Genomic DNA, 17355 nt, shown 5'->3' on the forward strand with positions numbered 1-17355 from the left:
GTCACCTGCCTAAGAGTTGCAGTGGTAAAGAGACTTCTATGAAACACATGTCTCCTCAGCTACTTCTCTAACTCCAGTTGCACAGAGGATTCCCCAGTAGACATCAGCTGGGAAACCTTCAGAAGCAAAAGATGTTTCTTGGATGGATGAGTCCACCAAAACCAAAAAGAGCTGAGACTTAGTTTGAGCAGACATATCCCAGTTTTCACTCTGGGATATGTCAATACAAGAGGAGCTCAGCACACAAAACTAACAGCATTTCAGGAACAATAAGATCAATGAAATACTGCCAGCCTGTGACAGTCAAACAAGTCTGTGGATGCCGAATTGGACAGCCAAACACATTCTGCCAGTATGCCTGGAGCATACACTTACCAGACAAATATAACCAGCCCGCCAATAAAACAGTTGCTAAAAACATACCCACGTGTATAGTTCAGGCCATCCCGCCATGTAAGAGTGAGGGTAGACTCAATTTTCAGTTTAATGGAGATTCAACCATCAAAAAAACACTGGAGTCTTTTCACAAGCAAACATATTCCCCAGCATTGGCAGCTGAAGAACAAAACACTGCTGACCCAACCCAACACAAAATGCTGCTTGTCTTATGGGGACTGCCCAAAGGCACCCACTGTGGTTGGGATGTATCTGTGCTGGGCACTGCACAGAAAAACAAGCAGACACAATATCCTGCCCTTGAGGCTTGAATCTCTGAATCTTTTGAATCTCTCTCAAAGCACTTCTGGCAATATGAAACAGAAGATGCAGGCAGAACTGGGGAACAATGACAAAAATCCACCATTGCAGCATCCCAGTGCTTGGCACAGCTTGGTGCCATCACAGGTTTGAGCAGAGCACGACGTACAGCTCACAGTGGTATTTCAGACATACATAGGGGCACTTTCCCCCAGCCTCTATGCTTGAACAACATACTGCACTTCAATGCTTGCCCATTGCAATTGCTGCCTATGCAAGTCTTCTATAAATTTATAAAAGTGTGTGTATAAAAATAGAATAAAATAAATATATATCAGTGACCCCTACTGGCAATTTCTAACTAGCCACAAAATTGTGCAGCAACAGTGAGCTCTTGCCTGTTGCTGAGGTGCAGTATTCGATGTGAGGCACAGAGTGCAGAGTCTGGCAGTGGTATATTCCTGCTCTTTGCACTCACTTTGTACTGGCTGCATCACTCCTGGGGGCAGGCAGCTGAAATCAGGATTTTCTGACCTCAAGTATTTGTTTGTGGCATCCCACTCATTTCTCTGCTCACCACCAGCTCCATGCCACGATCCCAGCTCTTGCACTGAGCCCTGTACAGGTGCCTCCAACTCTTACTCTGCACAGTTGCAGGGCTCTGCAAGAGAACAGTATTGGGCTATAACATTATACAGGGTATTTTTTCCAGAAAAATTCAGTTCCCAGCTGGGATCCATACCACAGATACCACTGTTCCTCGAGGTCAACTCCCTACAGAAGAAGCTGCCCCAGCATTGCAGTTTCTCCTCCCTGCAGCTTCACCTTAGCCCCACCAAAGGTCACTGTAAATTCTTCATCCCACTGGGAGCTAAATCCAGCATGAGTGCTGCTGTGCACCAGAGACTGGTGAAGGAGTGGAGAGATTGTGCCTGACAGACAGGATGGCTGCTCCAATGCAAGGCAAACCCTATGGAAAGCAAAGGCTGGAGTCACTGTGGCAGCCTCAGACCAAGACTCAAGGGGCTCTGCCTCCCTTCCCCTTCGTCAAAACTTGTTTAGCTTGTCATGCTAATAAAGTGTTTGAAATGAACTGAGTTAAAAGTATGTGGAGAGGAAGGGGGAGGACGTCTACTGGAGCATATGGGTAGGTGGCAGAGAGTTAGGTGTAACACCAGCTCTCCTTGGTGTTTGCAGATAGACAGGGCTTCATCCAGGTCTGAGCACAGTGCTTACCATGTGCGAGAGGAGGACACCACACACTGGGGTGTGGGGATTGGCACTTCACCACGGTACACAAATGGGGAAGGAGTAGCTGATCCTCCAGGCCCTCTGAGGCAGAGCAGGGACTCACAGTCTCTATCATGTAGACACACATGGCTGTGTGTTGTCTCTCAAAGAGCCCTTCTGTGTGGCTAGCATGCACCTCCAACTCACAAAGACTTTTTTTTTTCCATGAAATCTGCAGTGCTGCTCTCCCTGTGGAGCTCTTGTTGTTTATAGGGACGAGTCCAGGCAGGCCAGGGAGGAATTACCTTTCCCTAGGACACGCTTGGTGCTTGGCTGAGCTCACCACTTCTCCGCTTCACGAGAACTGCTGAAGGCCAAGGAGACAGCCAGTCTACAATTAGCCTCCCGCCCAACACTCGTCCACATCCCCTGGGGCTGCTAATTATGGACTTCTCTGCAGCCGTGGTTCCAGTCTTTCTAAGCACAGGCCATAGTTTCATGAAATGACCTTGACATTCTCTGCAACAGGCTCTCCTGCCAGGTTTCACTGCAAACACCAAGATATGCCACCCCCTGTAAACACCCCAGAGCAAGCTCAGAGGCAAGCACTAAGAAAGTACAAAAGATTTGCTTCAAGAGTCTCCCATTAAATGCTTGTGTGATCCTGGTGAGATTGAGAGGTTTCATTGCTAGAACTGCCAGCTGGAAAGGCAAAGGGAGACTGCATAGCTGGAGACGGGCTTTGAGGAACCCATGGGTGTGTGCCAGCAAAGGGAAAGCCTGGCAGACATCTCCTTCCCACTTCAGCCCTTCCAGACCTCCTCCTGGCAGCAGGAGGCAGGTAGGGGGAACGGATACACTCCCTGAATCAGTGCCCTTGGGAGAGCCCTGACATTAGCTGTTATACATGCACCCAGAGAGAAGCCAGAAATCACAGGGCAAAACAAGATCCTACACCTTCTCATGAACTCAGAGGGTTTTTTGAAGGGGGCTTACTCAGCCTTTTGAGCTGTGGGGACACAGGTAAAACCTCTTTTCTCTAACTGCCCTCCATGTATACGTCATTCTCTTTTTCCCCCTCTTCAAGTCTAGGTCTTTTTCCTCTAGTATTTAATCTTTCTTTTTTAATTCTTTTTACCCTGATACCTTTGTTTTGTCTTGGATTGAAGTAGTGAGGGTGGATTTGAGGAATCTGTATCTCAAAATAACATGTGATTTAAGCTTACTTTTTTGCTGCTCCTCACAGCAGGTTTGAAGGCTGTCAGGTACTGAACTCGAGTCCATCACAATGACACATGCATTCTCCCACACTCAGAGGATCTGTTTTAGTGAAGCAGTCGAGCAGGCAGTCAGATTTTAGATAGTCCCAACAGAGCAGCTGCCTGGAGGCCAGTGGAGAGTGCAGACCGCCCCTCAGGAAGCAGCAGCCCTGGAGATGAGAACTCCCTGCATCTGGCTCTCAGAGAAGAAGCAAGCTGATGATCAGAATTTTGGATGCTTGGCTTTGAGCAGCTGGGAATCACTTCTCCAGGACATCTCACAGGCACCACCAGGGCATTGACACAGCTCATCCTGCCTTGGCCTCGCTAATGGCAAATGTGTGTAGTGGGTATGCATGGATGGTGCTTACCCGTGCCCAGCATCCTTCATCTCCCAGGGCTGGGCCTCCATGGCTCAGGGAAAGGTACAAACATTGCCTTGCACAAAATTACTGCAGAATCTGCCCTCGTGGAAAGCTGCTCCTTGTACCATCACCTAGAACTCATCTTCAATGCCCTGGAGCAAGAGGGTTTATAGCTCTTTGGAGTTCATTCCTATTTATTCTCATTGTCTATATAAATGTCTAGTCAGGTTTTTTTTTAATGAATGCCTTTCCTTGTTACCCAGTGGCAATAAGTTCACTGGATCATCAGTGTTTAGGATGAAAGTAATCCTCCCTGTCATTCATTTGGATTGCGTTTTTTTCTCATTTTGTCTTATATCCTGTCAGGTCACAAAAGAAGCAAATAAAAGAAGTTCATGCCAAGTCTAGGCAGTGTTCCCAGATTCTCTGGGGTCACAGAGACCGTGACATTGGACTTGGGCAGCATTCCTGGAGGCTTTGGACAAATAAAAAATACATCTTGGGGAAGCCTAGGATGGCTACTCTTAGTGCAGTACTGGAACGTACGAAGGTGAATCCAAGGGCAGCTCCCATTCCCTGAGGCACCCCTTGCAAACCCACCAGGCCAGGGGAATTGGGTACTTCCAAGTGGCATTTCTGGTGATTTGAAGGAATATTTGAAGAGTTTTTGGAGGCTTAACTGTGCTTTTGCCACCAGAGAGCAAAACCTGAGGCAGGGTAACACCAGAGAGAGTCACTGAGACCACAGCTTGTCCTTTTCTCCATCATTCCCCAGATATGCCATCAGTTCCACTGCTGAGTGCATGCATTGCTGTCTGCTAGCCTGGCCATGCTCCACAGTGTGGCAGAGCGTCGAGATGGTGCAAATTGTGAGAAAAGAGCCAGGAGGTTTTCTGCCTTCAAATCCCACCCCCTCCTGCTTCTCTTTTTCCTGCCCCCTCCACTTCCTTGCTGAAGGCACAAACACCTACTGCCCATGGAAGCTATTTCTAAGCAATCCCGGGCATCTGGGGAATGAGGCTCTGAACAAATATCAGAGCGTGTGTGTGCAGAGAGTGCACACACATGCACACACACACACACACATATGCACAGCTACGGTGCTGCTGCAAAGTCAAATATAGACCTTGTGGAAGGGGAACAATGGCTGGGGTTGGGTTACATGGCTGTAGGGCCAGTGAGCTGCTGTTTGTTGTGGGCTGGGGTGGAATTGGAAAAACAAGGGGGGTGGCATGGGGGAGAACATTTGTTTTAACCTAGAGACCCCGGGTTGGTGCTGTACGTAAGGCGGAGAGGGTGACCCAGAGCAAGAGCTGAAGAGGATGATCATTTGAGTTGGCAGCTCAGAGATGTTTGCAGTCTTTCTCCAGCTTCTTTGTGCTGCTTTTCCACCTTTCTTCAGGAATTAGAATGAGCAGGAAGGGGTGAATTTCTCTGGGCTTCTGCACAGGGAAGAGCTGCTGCTCTGAAGAAGGCTTCTTTGTGAAGGAAAAGAGGCATCATTATCTGTTTTCTTAGCTCACCATCTGCTTCTTGTCCCTGATGTCTGGCTGCCTCCAAGGTGCAGGTTCCAGACTCCGGAAGAAAGGGAAGCAGCTTCAGCTGGTTTTGACAGGTAATTCCTCCCTCTGTCTGTGAGTGGTGAAGGTGTGTTGGGATGGTGGTGGGGGAGGGAGTATTCATCTGGCATGCATTGGAGGGAAAACACTGACAAAAGTTTGCTCCTGTTCCCGCTCCAGGTCCCTGCTTTGTGGGGTTTCCTTTGCTGGAGGGAAAAGTCATGGAGGTACTCTTATGGCTAGGAAAAAATGCTCCCTAATTCTGATCTAGCAGCTGTTCCATCTGAGACGCCTCTAGGGATGGCACGGCACGGATCAGAGCCTGGTAGAGCAGGGTCTAAGCCAACCACAGGAATCCCTTCAATGCCCATTTCTTGGGTCTGCAAGTAGAGCTGCTCTGATTAAATAGTACTAGGCAGTCCACAGACTGACACAGCAAATCTGAGACAGGATTGTGCCCTGGGATGGGACTGGAGCCCTTCAGAGTGGAAGAAGGAGTGCACCCAAGGTTCCCATTGCATGGGTCTCTTCTCCCTCCTCTGTATTCCCCTTTTACTCCATCCATCCCTGCCTGCTTCTCTCTGTGATACTCAAATGCAAAGCCAAACCTCAAACCACTAAACACATTTCCTCAGTATCCCACCTTCTGAAATCCCACCCTGGATTTTGTTCTTCATTCCCCTTCCTTGGAGCTCAGATCTTCAGCAACCAACTTTATCTCCTCAGCCTGGAGAGCCCTCACTTGCTGGTACAGCTCTCACCTCCAAGAGAGGCAGCACAGGGAGAGCCACATGTCCGAGTCTGTTGGCTGCAACCTAGCCCCATCTCCATCTCTCACAGTGCTCATGCTGTGGACTCAGACACTTAGATATCAGCATATGTCGGAGCCCCTCTGCAGGCCCCCTCCTGTCTTCCCATTCAAATGCACACATGGCATCCAGAGGGTTTTTTAGGGACATTTAAGCAGGTGAGGTTTAAGAGCGCCGGGGCATGGCTGTGAAATGACATTGCACTGCAGTGCGGTCAGGAGCAGGGCAGATCCCAGAAGAGGAATACAGGAGCAGATGAGGATGTTGCAGTAGGTGGTGTTCTATCTGACACATTTAGTGAAGGTGGTAGGATTTCAGGGAGGAGGTGAGGTGAGGCTGAGCAGCCTACACTCAGTGTTGGAGGTGTTGCCTTAGCTTCCAACCATGACTGGCTAAGAGTGCAAGGCAGGGTGTTATGGGTGTCAGAGCAGAAATGTGGATCGTTCCAGACCCTAGAGCTGTAGCGATGGAAGGAGATGTTGTCTGGTTTTAAACCAAGTACCACAAGCTGTGCTTTTCCCTCAGTCTTCCCCTCTCCTTTTTGCTGTAAGCTCTAGACATGGTAGGAATCAGGGCTCAAAAGCAGGCTGAGCTGGCTGTGAGGGATCGGGGGATGAGAAGGGATGTAGAATCACAGGAAGTATCTCAGGATGGAGCTGGTGCCCACCTGTCCCATAAATATCCAAAGAGCTGATGGAGCAACCTAAGCAGGAGGTTTGGACTTCTCTGTCCCTCTGTCTGTGGGATGATAGAGACAGAAGGAGGAAGAAGGCAAGGGATGGAACAGGGCTCCTGGCTGACAGGAGAGCAGGAGGGAGGCAGGAAGGAGGCAGCTGCTGCACAGGTAGGCAGGGTGGTAGGCCTCCATTTTCCATTTTATCGCTCAATCATGTTGTGTTGTCCAGGCATGCCAAGGATGAGAAAGTAGGGGTCCCTGCTCAGAGCTGGTAGAGACCTTGGCTTTGATGGGGTTGCTGCTTGGGCTCTTACTGGGTCCTGAGGCCTGCAGAGCTACCTACCCATGGTTGCCACAGGGGACTGACAGGGCTGTCAGGAACTGCAGAGGGCTGGGGGGACTAGAGAAGGTGAGAGCAGGGATTTGTTGAGCTTTGTCTGATGAGATGAGATGGAGCATGAAAACATCCATTAAGTGCCTGTAGGACATGGTTCTTCTTCCTTCTGGGTAAAAAAAAGCAAACCTTGTGGGATACAAGGGTAGAAAAAAGCTGACTGATGTGAACTTGTAATTTAATTAAGGATTGCTAGGACCTTTGAAGGTGATGGATATCATCTTGTCAAGCAGCAGAAAGGCCATGCAAGGTGAGGAGGAGAGGGAGCAGTTGTTTCTTCTGAAGGTGTGACAGCCCAGACCCTCTCCCATAGTTTCCTGATTGTTCCTTATTGTCCACTGAAGTGCTGATGTCCAAATCCCATGAGTGGAAGTGAGAAAAATGTTGGGGACAACAGCTTCTCTGGATGGCTTCTTTTTTGTGGGGTGACTACTACAAGTTGAACCTTTATTTTAAGGATGGGGCTTCTACAGTTTGCCAGTGGAGGTGTTTTAGTGGACCCCAGGACATCAGGGAGGGGCTGCAGGAGGTGTTTTTGCTTATTAGTATTATTTCAGATAATCTGAGCAAAACGAAGGCTCGGATCATCGCGCACCTATTCCTGAGAGGGGCGCCGGGCTGAGAAACTCAGTGCCCCGCGGGACCGCGTCCCTGCCCCGGCGAGGGCGGGGAGCGCGGAAGCCCCCACGGAGCCCCGGGCGGGGTGCCCCCAGCAAGGCCGCGCCCCTGCGGGGATCGCCAGCCCGGGACACCTCTCCGTGCTCTGCGATCGGTGCTGGGAGCCGGGGCCGGTGAGCCCTCGCAGCCGCAGCTCCCCGGGGCGGTGGGGTCGGGCGGGGCCGTGCCGGGGTCCCCCCGCCCCCGGCGGCGGGAGCAGGGCAGGGGTGAGCGGGCAGGGCGGGCCGAATCGGGGGCTGCCTGCGGTTTGGGGCGGCGGGAGGCGGGATGTCCCGGGGAGGGAGCGGGGATGTGCAGGCACACGCAGCCGCTGGCAGGCGGCCGGGGCTGCACGGCGGCGGCGGCGGCGGCGGCGGGCGGAGCGGCGCGGCACACGCGGCGGCAGCTCCCTCCGCAGCCCCGCGCCTCCCCAGCCCGGCCGCCGCCGCACCGGGCATGGCCGTCCCCCGCCGCCGCACCCCGCGATAGCCCCGCGAGCCGCCGTGTCGCCGAGGTGAGCAGGGGCCGGGGACCCACAGCGCCCCAGCCCCGCCGACCCCCTTTTACCTGCCGCCGCCCCGGCCGCAGGGGCACCGGCGGGGCTCCGCGGAGGGTCCCCTCCGGGGACAGCCCTGGGGTGGGGCGGGACTGGGGGGAAGGCGAGCACCCCCGTGGCCGTGCCCCTCCGGGGGGCACTGGGCTTGGGGTGGTCCCAAAGCCCCGGGGGGATGGGGCGGGGGGACAGGCGCGGCGAGACGCAGCGGCGCGGCATCCCCTCGAGGTTCCCACCCTTGCCCCCGGACACCAGCCCGGAGGGGTCCCGATAGCCTTCGGACTTGGAGCAGTGCTGATAGCCCGAGTCCTGGGGATGTCCCTGCTAGTCCCCAAATGCACAGAGGTCTCTGATACCCTCGAAAGGGAGGTTAATAGACTCGGGGTCATACTCGCAGCACCCGGAGGTCTGGTAGCTCCCAGCCCGGCCAGGCAGAGGTGGATAAGTGGGATGGAGGGAGCTCCCTCACCCATGTCGTTGTGACCCCCAAAGCCAGGCCTGCCCAGGTGGGAACTGCTCACACCTCTCCCTGGCACCAGCTGCCTCCCAGGATGCTGGGGTCCGGGTTGACCCTGGGGGTTCTGCTGGGAGCAGCACACATGGGGTGACTAGGTGGGGAGGCCTGAGAGGCTATGCCTGAAGTGGGGAGCTGTCGGGGAAAATCAGCCTTTGCAATGGGGAAAAAAAACAGCCTTTGCAATGGCATATGATTGGAGCTTATGCTTCTCACAGCCCTGAAGGAATATTATACTCTTCAGCCCTAAATTATTTTATAAGTTTCATAGCAATTGCTTCACCCTCCCCTGAAATGCAGCAGCTGTTTGACACTGCCCAGTGTTTAGGGGCATGAGGTGAAGAAGAGTCCTGAAAGCATTTTGTCAAAGGGACTGTGGGGAGGGAAGATGCAGCAATCAATGGTGGGACTTGGCTGGGGCAGTGGCAGTAACATCCTGTAGCCCCTCTGAAAATGCTGCATCCTTCGTTGGTGGTGGTTTGTTTGCTGGAAAGATGCTTCAAACAACATCATTGCTTTTATGGGCTATTATGTCCAGTCCAGGCAGGTGAAGCTCTTAGCAGGGACCCCAAAACCTCTTCCTACAATTCATGTGTACATGTGAGTAGGAGGACTTATGTCCCCATCTTGGAAGTCTCTCACACAACTATGGACCAAACATAACCTTCCAGAATTGGAAGTGGAATGGCCCCTGTTCATCACACCCACGCAGCTGGATAGAGTCTGCTCCATACCTTCGCCATTCTCTTAACAGAACTGTTTAACTCCTCCCATCTCATTACAGTAATATATTTATGATATAACCCTTGAATTTCCTGCCCTTAACAATCCCAGAAGGCTGGGAGGGAGTGAAGCATTTTTGGAAAGTATTTAATGCTACTTCAAGAGGGCAGGAGGCTGTTGGAAAATAGATGGGTGCAGGAACCTTGAGCTGACGGGGCTCTCTTGTAGGGCAGCTGAGGAAAAGGACCGAACCCCACCTAGTGAGAAGTGTGTGTTCACATTTCCTGCCTGGGGCTGCAGCCCAGCAATAGTGCCTGTTGCTACACTCTTGCTTGGACAATGAAAGAGGGCTGCTGCTTTTTTGCCTGCTCCTCTGCTAGATCTGCTGGACTCCCTACTCTCATTGTAGGGTTTGAAAAGCAGCCTGGGCACTGTGAAGAACACTCAGCCCATTTATTCATTCAAATGTGCACAGGAGGACCTTAATTAACATGAAGCTGAAGCATCCCAGATCTAGGGAGGGAAGATGAAGGTCCCCACAGCTGGGTGGGTATTTCTCCTGACAGCAGCTTCAAGATGTCCTGTAACAGCCTGAGCCATTACACACTCAGGATTGAGTGTGCACCCTAGATTCTGCTATATACACATTCTCAAAAGCTTTTTAATTCTTAGTGCCCCAACACTGACTTAGAGGAAGGAGTCTGGATGGAACAGAGGGGAGTGTGGTGACAAAGCTGTATAAAACTGGATGTTTCAACTCAAACTCCCAGGCAGTAGAGAGGAGCTGTGGTGTCAGCCAAGGGATTTTGCTGAGCTTGCTCTTTTTCTCTCTGTAGGTGTTCATCTCGGTGGGGCCACACTGACCATGCTCAGGAACTTCTGTCTCCAGCTCATGTCCTTGATTTGGATCCTCTTGGCCCATCACCAGCTTGTGCAAGGTGAGTCTCTGTACACATGGGTCCTTCTCTTTCATTTCCATCTTTCCAAACCTGTCCTTGGCATTGCTGAAGTCTCCTCAGTTTTCCATGCAAAATTGAGATGGTCTGACTTGGAAAAGCAGAAAATGCTGCCCAGTCATGAATCACCCGAGGTATGACACTGGAAACTCTTACCCACAGGGGTGGCAATGCCTGAGCAGACTGACAGAGATATTCCTGCTGCTCTGGCTCTCTCAGTTAGGGCTAATGGGTTCCCAAATTTCCAGCTTGCTCAGGGGAAAGAAGGTCCCTAAAGTGAACAGCTAACCCTGGGTTCAGTGAGACAAAATCCTTCCCAAAGATTAGTTTGCTCTATCCCTGCTCTGGGTAAGCAATGAATTCCCAAAGCCTTGTGCCAGGAGAGATGGTTACAAATAGGAAAGGTGGCAATACCCAGGCTTGGGGCTGAGCAGTTCCAGGATGCTGCTCCAGCTCCATAGTGACTTGTTTTAGGAGGCTCTTACCCTGTGCAGTGGGACCTGCTGCCTACTGCAGCAAAATTGCATGCACAGGGGATTTCTTCCCCTGCACATTTTCCCAGGCAGCACAAGATGCTGCTTGGGAAAGCCTGAGCGCATCTTTAGGCATGGGGGCTTTAATCTGTTTCAGTCCAGGATGGAGGGGCTCAGGTAAGGACATCCACCTCCTGGGCCTGGCTTGCACAAGACTTGCACAAGACTTCTGGAGAAACCCCCCTGCTTCTTGACATCTGCTCTAGTTCTGCTGCTTATGGAGCCAGAGTGAACCAGCTCACCTCTGGAGCTAAGATGCAAGCGAGTAGTGGGGAAGAGGGGAAGGTGGAGATGAAAGGGAACACCTGGCACAAAGGAGAGAATGAGAAATGGCACAGTGAGGCCATGGCTCAGTTACAGCTTCTATGGCTTTTAAATAAATAAACAGAACTGGATACTTGGCCCCATGTGATGCCAAGTCCTGCTTCCCTGTGCTGGGAGGGGAGTTCTGGCAACTGGGTCCTGGAAGAGGGCAGGAGCCCCTGTCACACCACTCTTTGCCAATAGCTGTCCTTGGAGATGGTAACATCCTGGGAGGTAAAGAACCATTCTTTCCATTTCCATCCTTGGTCCCGTTGCGCCCCTTGCAGTACTTGGCTCTGAGCTTTCTCACCATACTTACTGCAAGACTATTGAGAGGAGGTCCCAGGTGGGTCAGTCCCTATTACACAAGTTGTCTTAATGCACAGGCAACCCCAGCTCTTGCCTAGAAGGGCCCAAAATCTAAGGGAGGCAGCAGAGAAAAGGTGGGAAAGATGACCAGAGACTGGGTAGTTTTGAAACAGAGCCCCATTTCTCAATAAAGACAGTGTTATAGACAGTGGACTGTGAAATCTTCATTTCTTGTGTGGCATCCAGTGAGTGAAAGGAAGGTCCCCCACCTTACAGTTCTGGGGACAGGTAGGCTAAGCACTTAAGGAAACACTTAGGGCCATGGGCAGATCTGGAATCATCTATAGTTCTCTGCTTAATCCAAGTCCACATGTCTCTTGTCTTGTAGGGGATGACTGCAGTGAGCGCTGCAATCTCTCCCATGGCTGCTGTGACCAGGATGGGAAGTGCAGGTATGGCTTGTGTTTGGCTCTCTGCTGCTCCTGACTGTAACTGCTCTCCCTCCCTTGACGTTGTGTCCCTGGTGCCTACTCCCCTGCCTGGAGCTGAAGCACCTCCTCTTCCACCCACCCACACCTGGAACCGATCACTCTGCTCTCTTCTTACCTGACACTTTCTGGAGTGAGAGATTTTGATGCCTCAGCCTCTTGCTGGTCCCCTCTAGCCTTTGCTCCAGTGCTTCCAGGGTGCCCACCTTCACCCACTGACCACTGTTATTCTGCTGAGCCCTTTTTGTCTAGAGGTAAGCCCAGGATAGCCTGGCCATGCCTGGGTGATGGGAAGCAGCCTTTAGGCTCAGATATGATGGGGCAATGTCATCAGGCAGCAGGGCAGGCATGAGGGTTGATCAGCTTGCTTGGCCTCCTTACTGATTGAGATGGAGGTGCTCTCCCTGAGGCATGGAAGAGAAGGGCTTCCAGCCATCCATATAACTGAGGGCTTCAGGGGTCCCCTCTCAGAAGCCTGAGCTGTGATGGGGATCTCCGGATATTTTCAAAAAGGGTTTACCAGCAAGCTGTGAGCTACAGCAGCAGAGGTGGTACTTGGCATCCCAGCTCCAGCTGGTGCTCAGATCCCGCAGGATCAAAGCTCAGAGCCTGACCCTGCACTTCAGTCTGGGGAGCACCCATATACCTGCTCTGGGCTGCCCCAGACCCACTGCCTGTTGTCCCACTGTAGGGCCATCTGGAGCCCCACTCTAAAAGGCAGCACCGGGAGGCAAAGGCTGGCTTTGGGCTGGCTTGGACACCTGTGGCTGCAAGGGGCAGACTGCTCTCCTCACCAGGGCATGGTCAATCCCCTTTCACAGAACAACCCCTGTTGTCACACCACACCTGGGCCACTTGTTCTTGCTGGCTGCTGCATCAGGGAGTGTCCAGCTCTGGTTTGGCTGGGGCCTCGTTTGCAGCTGCATAGAGCTCCTCCCTGAGCCCTTTCAGCAGCTGTGGCTGGTTGGGGGAGCACGGTGCTGCAAGCCCCAATGAGAAAGGCCACATGTCACATTGTGACAGGTGTCCCAGCTGCAGATCTTTCCACACATGAGTTGCTGCTGCTGATTTCAGGCCTTCAGAGCATTTGCTGAATCCTGTGGCTTGGTAGTACCTCAAAATCACCTCAAACTCAGGGAGACTTGGCTGCTTACCTGGCCCCCTTCCTGGCAAATTTTAGGTTGGCCAGCTCCCTTTTGGAGAAGTGGAAGAATTGGTAGCACCTGCTCTTTGCAGGTACTGGGGGTAGGGGTGTAAACATCCCTCTGCTCAGGGCTGTCCAGGTATTAATGTATTTCCCCAGACTATAACAGGCACATGGTATCACTTCCAGTCCCATTGAAAAGCCTCTAATTAATATATGTGTATGTATATATATTATTTTTTTTTTTTTTTTACCATTTTCCTCACTCGTCATCTCTTTGGAACAACATACAACAACAGCCAACCCAGGTTTGAAAGTGCAGCTGTAGGCCAGCTCAAAAAAACTGCAGTCACCACACATTGTGCTTAAATGAGCCCCAGCCATGAAAATGAACTCCCTTCCTTACTCTAGAAACTGTGTTGTTTTTGTTTGGTTCCATTGTGCTGGTTTTAGTATATCTTTTGTTGTGGCTTGGTGCCACCTCCTCTGAGCTCTCATCTTGTTATCACTTGCTTTCTGCCTTGGAGCTGGCAGGTCTGAGGGATGCCTGCCCCTGGAGCAATACAGCTTGGCTTTGCTTAGGCATTGCCACTGCCCTGCTCTTCTGGGGCCAGAAGACTCATTGTGTGCTGCAGGTTCTCCCATTGCACTGCCCTTGTGAGCTGGCTGATAAGACTGTTCTGTGCACCAGCCATAGCAAGCAAGGTTTCACAGCTGGCTTACTGTGCACTCCAGACAAAAAATGACACACATTATAATGCAGAGAGAAGCAGTGAAACACACGGACCTCAGCAGCCTCTTGACCCTTTCCCTCAGGAAGCTCAGGGTTAGGGATGGGCTCCTCTCTGCCTGTCAGAGTGGCTGCCTGCTGTGGGAGGCAGAATTGCTGAGCTAGTGCAGTGGTGTATACAGAGCGGCTGGTTGGAGGAGATCAGAGGGATGTGGGCAGTGAAAGTGAAATTGCTTAGCTCTGTTGCTGGCCACTCACCATCCCTGGCTGCAGGGGGTGTCTGCTTGCTTCCTCGGACAGATGAGATGCCAGTACTTACCTCTGGAAGAAGGAGCTAGGAGGTCCATGGGGCCTTTGGGAGGGTATCCGAGCACTGCTGTCTCTGTAGGGGCCCTGCACAGCACGTAGCCAGCTTTCCTGCTGGATTTGATTATTTGATTTGATTTGATTATGCTGCTATGCCCTGTCCTCCTGCAGGTGTGATCCAGGCTGGGAGGGGGAGTACTGTGAGGAGTGCGTGCGCATGCCAGGCTGTCTTCATGGGACATGCCACCAGCCTTGGCAGTGCATCTGTCACACTGGCTGGGCTGGCAAGTTCTGTGACAAAGGTGAGTTGTGGGCTGGGCATCCCCACATCTGGTGCTGAGAGTAGAAGCCCAGCACACCCTCATGGATATATCAGCTGGCATAGCCAGAAGCCACCTGGGTGATGCTGTTTTGGCTGCTTGGGAGATGGGATGTTGCCTGGCAGCCACAGCTGGGACCATTCTGTTCCTGCAAGAGAGGTCAGACTGCTGACACTTTTTCCATGGCTGTATGGCAGGAGCTGGTGTGAAGCTTGCTGGCCTCAGGAAATGGAGCAGATTAATTCCTTGCATTTCCCATGCTGCATCAGGACTCCAAGCATCATCCCCTGCTTTCCCCAAGGCTTCCTGCCTTCAGCAGGCATCTGGGGGACTCCCCTTCTCACTTCTCCCCTTCTCCCTAGGGACTTGTCTGTACAAGGGGATCTCCACTGGTCAGACAGTTGGCATGCACTGCATCTTCACAACCACGCAGGCACTGCACTTCTGTTGCTGCAGGTGCCTATTGGAGGGGAGAAGAGAGAAACTCTTGCCACTTATCCATCCCCAGGGGGTTCTGTGGGTTGTGTTTGCACTGAGTTGGCCACATCAACCCTCTTTTCTCTCTAATTGACACTATCTTTTTCCCCTCAGACATACACATCTGTCAACACCAGTCCCCCTGCCAGAACGGGGCACAGTGCATCTACGATCGAGATGGGGATTACTCCTGCCTGTGTCCAGAAGGTTTCCACGGGAAAGACTGTGAGATGAAGACAGGGCCATGTGAGAAGGCAGGGTGAGACACTGCAGTGAGATTACAGACAGCATTAACTTTGGGTCACACACTGCCAAGTAGAGGCCCAGCTTGGCTCATTACCTGTGAATTTCCATACAGTAATGGAGTTAAGCCAAAATCACCTTTGGCTTTGGTTTAGCAGCATGCACTGCGTGGTCCCACCAGGGTAACGGCTTTGTTGCAATCTGAACAGATTCCTGGCCTTGCTGTAAGAGGACAGGAATCTATTCATCATGCCTGGGACATCCTATCTCCCAGGCAGCCAAACTGCTGTAGGTGTGATGAGCTGACATCCATGATGCCTGTGGGGAGCATCAGGAGGGCATGTTTCCTCTTCAGATCATTTGGCTGAAGACCTTCCCTGGTGGGTGGTGGGCCTGTGCACAGCCACAGCCTTTGAGGAGGTCCCATGGCCTCTCACTCAAGGAAACAGGAACTCCCATCCAGTCTTCTCCTAGAGATAGCTGCTCCCATGGAAAGAACTGGACACACTGACCACGCAAGCAGCTCTGCGTGTTTACCTCAGGTACACACTTGGGGTGGGGGAAGCCGCTTGGTCTCCAGGACCATGACCTATCCTCGCTCTCTCCACACAGGTCTCCGTGCAAGAATGGTGGGCAATGTCAAGATGAAAATGGCTTTGCCAGTAGTTTCACCTGCCGGTGTCTCGCTGGCTTTGTGGGGGCTCTCTGTGAGCATGATGTGGATGACTGCCTGATGCGCCCCTGTGCTAATGGGGCCACCTGCCACGATGGTGTCAACCGCTTCTCCTGCCAGTGCCAGGTGGGCTTTGAAGGGCGTTTCTGCACCATCAACATCAACGACTGCGCCAGCCAGCCGTGCAAAAATGGAGCGAAGTGCTATGACCGCATCAATGACTATGACTGCTTGTGTCCTGACCGTTTCACTGGCAAAACCTGTGAGATCTCTATCCCTGAGCCCACCTGGTCTCCTCCCTACCACCCTGCAAACCATGAGAATGTTGGAGGTTTGAAAAGCACTAGTGAGACACCAGGGGTGACACAGCCAGAGCCAATCAGGACTGTGGTCACAGGGCGGCGTGTGGCCAACCACAGTGAGAAAGAGCCAGGGGGAGGGTTGTTGAAAATCTCTGTGAAGGAGGTGGTGACCCAAAGGGACTCAGGGCTGAGTGAAGCCCAGCTGGTGACAGTGCTGGTGTTTGGGGTGCTGACAGCAGTGCTGGTCCTCATCACTGTCCTGCTAATGCTGAGGAACTGGCAGAGAGGCCGTCAAAGGTCGAACTGGTGCCAAAGCCCTTCTCAGGCTGCAAGAAAGCTCCAAGACCAGGAGTGTCAGGTGGGCATGCTCAACACCATCTTGATTGAGCCAAGGAAGACCACAGAGCTGTGAGGACTCTGAACCAGGCCCTGGCAGGTCATCATGCTGGCAAACCCCTTGAACTGCACCCTGCAGAGCCACACCGGCACCAACTGGGCAGCGGGGAAGGGCTCCCAGGGCAGCAAACGCATCAACAAAACCCTGGGTGTTGAGCATTGGTGTGATGGCCCTGCCTGGGTCTGAGCTGTCTCCTGGCTGGCTGGCTCAGCTGGCACCCACGGGCATTTGAAGGCAGGGCTGTGTTGGGCCGGCCCTGCAGGGAAGTTGTGGTGTGCTGCCTGCAGCAGCCCGTGCCATGCAGGCACCACTGTCATCTGACTCCAGCACTCAGAAACAGGACACATAGTGCTGAGGAGGGCACAGCCCTCTTGCAAGCCCAAATACTGCCAGACCCTTTGTAACTCCTCTCTGCGACTACAGGAAGGGGCTTTATCCTCATTTCTGCTGGTGTTGGGATGCTTCTTCTGGGGCCTTTGGGACAGTTATAGCTGCATGGGTCTCCCTGCCACAGTACTGTATGGGGTAGTTCCTGGCTGTTTCTGGAGGCTGTCATTTCAGACGCCATGTCCCTAGGGAGTGAGCAAACACCCTTGCTCCCTAGCCTTGTGGTTCTGTAAAAAGAGACTTCAAAAATCATTGCAGGTCTCATGCCCTTCTTCTGCCCTGGCTGATGCACCCTCCTATTCCTGTCAGACTTGGGGGTTACAAACATGTTCCGTACTTTCCTCCTGATAAT

At 52.4% G+C, this 17355-nt stretch overlaps 1 protein-coding gene across 3 annotated transcripts; it reads left to right on the top strand.

Annotated features, from left to right (window-relative positions):
- The first annotated feature begins 7647 nt into the window (after positions 1 to 7647).
- DLK2 (delta like non-canonical Notch ligand 2) lies at positions 7648 to 17354 on the top strand. Of its 3 annotated transcripts, none has more exons than XM_085576908.1 (6): positions 7648 to 7779; positions 10272 to 10373; positions 11925 to 11988; positions 14376 to 14506; positions 15116 to 15260; positions 15857 to 17354. In XM_085576908.1, exons 2-6 carry the CDS (start codon positions 10301 to 10303, stop codon positions 16629 to 16631), a joined length of 1188 nt encoding a protein of 395 aa, XP_085433034.1. In that variant the 5' UTR covers positions 7648 to 7779; positions 10272 to 10300; the 3' UTR covers positions 16632 to 17354. The 3 variants fall into 3 exon arrangements, with proteins under 3 accessions (XP_085433034.1, XP_085433035.1, XP_021399785.2); XM_085576909.1 differs by having other exon boundaries at positions 7754 to 7872; XM_021544110.3 differs by lacking the exon at positions 7648 to 7779 and adding an exon at positions 8012 to 8159.
- Position 17355: the final 1 nt, after the last annotated feature.

The sequence above is a fragment of the Lonchura striata genome, chromosome 3 (genome assembly GCF_050655825.1).
Source record: "Lonchura striata isolate lonStrDom1 chromosome 3, ASM5065582v1, whole genome shotgun sequence".
In the NCBI taxonomy this organism is placed as follows: Eukaryota; Metazoa; Chordata; class Aves; order Passeriformes; family Estrildidae; genus Lonchura; species Lonchura striata.

What these genes read in the sequence shown, in the direction of transcription:
- DLK2 (XM_085576908.1), top strand. Translation starts at nt 10,301, where the DNA reads ATGCTCAGGAACTTCTGTCTCCAGCTCATGTCCTTGATTTGGATCCTC. An exon ending in CCATCACCAGCTTGTGCAAG is followed by an intron (nt 10,374 to 11,924) that starts GTGAGTCTCTGT and finishes CTTGTCTTGTAG; the next exon opens with GGGATGACTGCAGTGAGCGC. An exon ending in GACCAGGATGGGAAGTGCAG is followed by an intron (nt 11,989 to 14,375) that starts GTATGGCTTGTG and finishes GTCCTCCTGCAG; the next exon opens with GTGTGATCCAGGCTGGGAGG.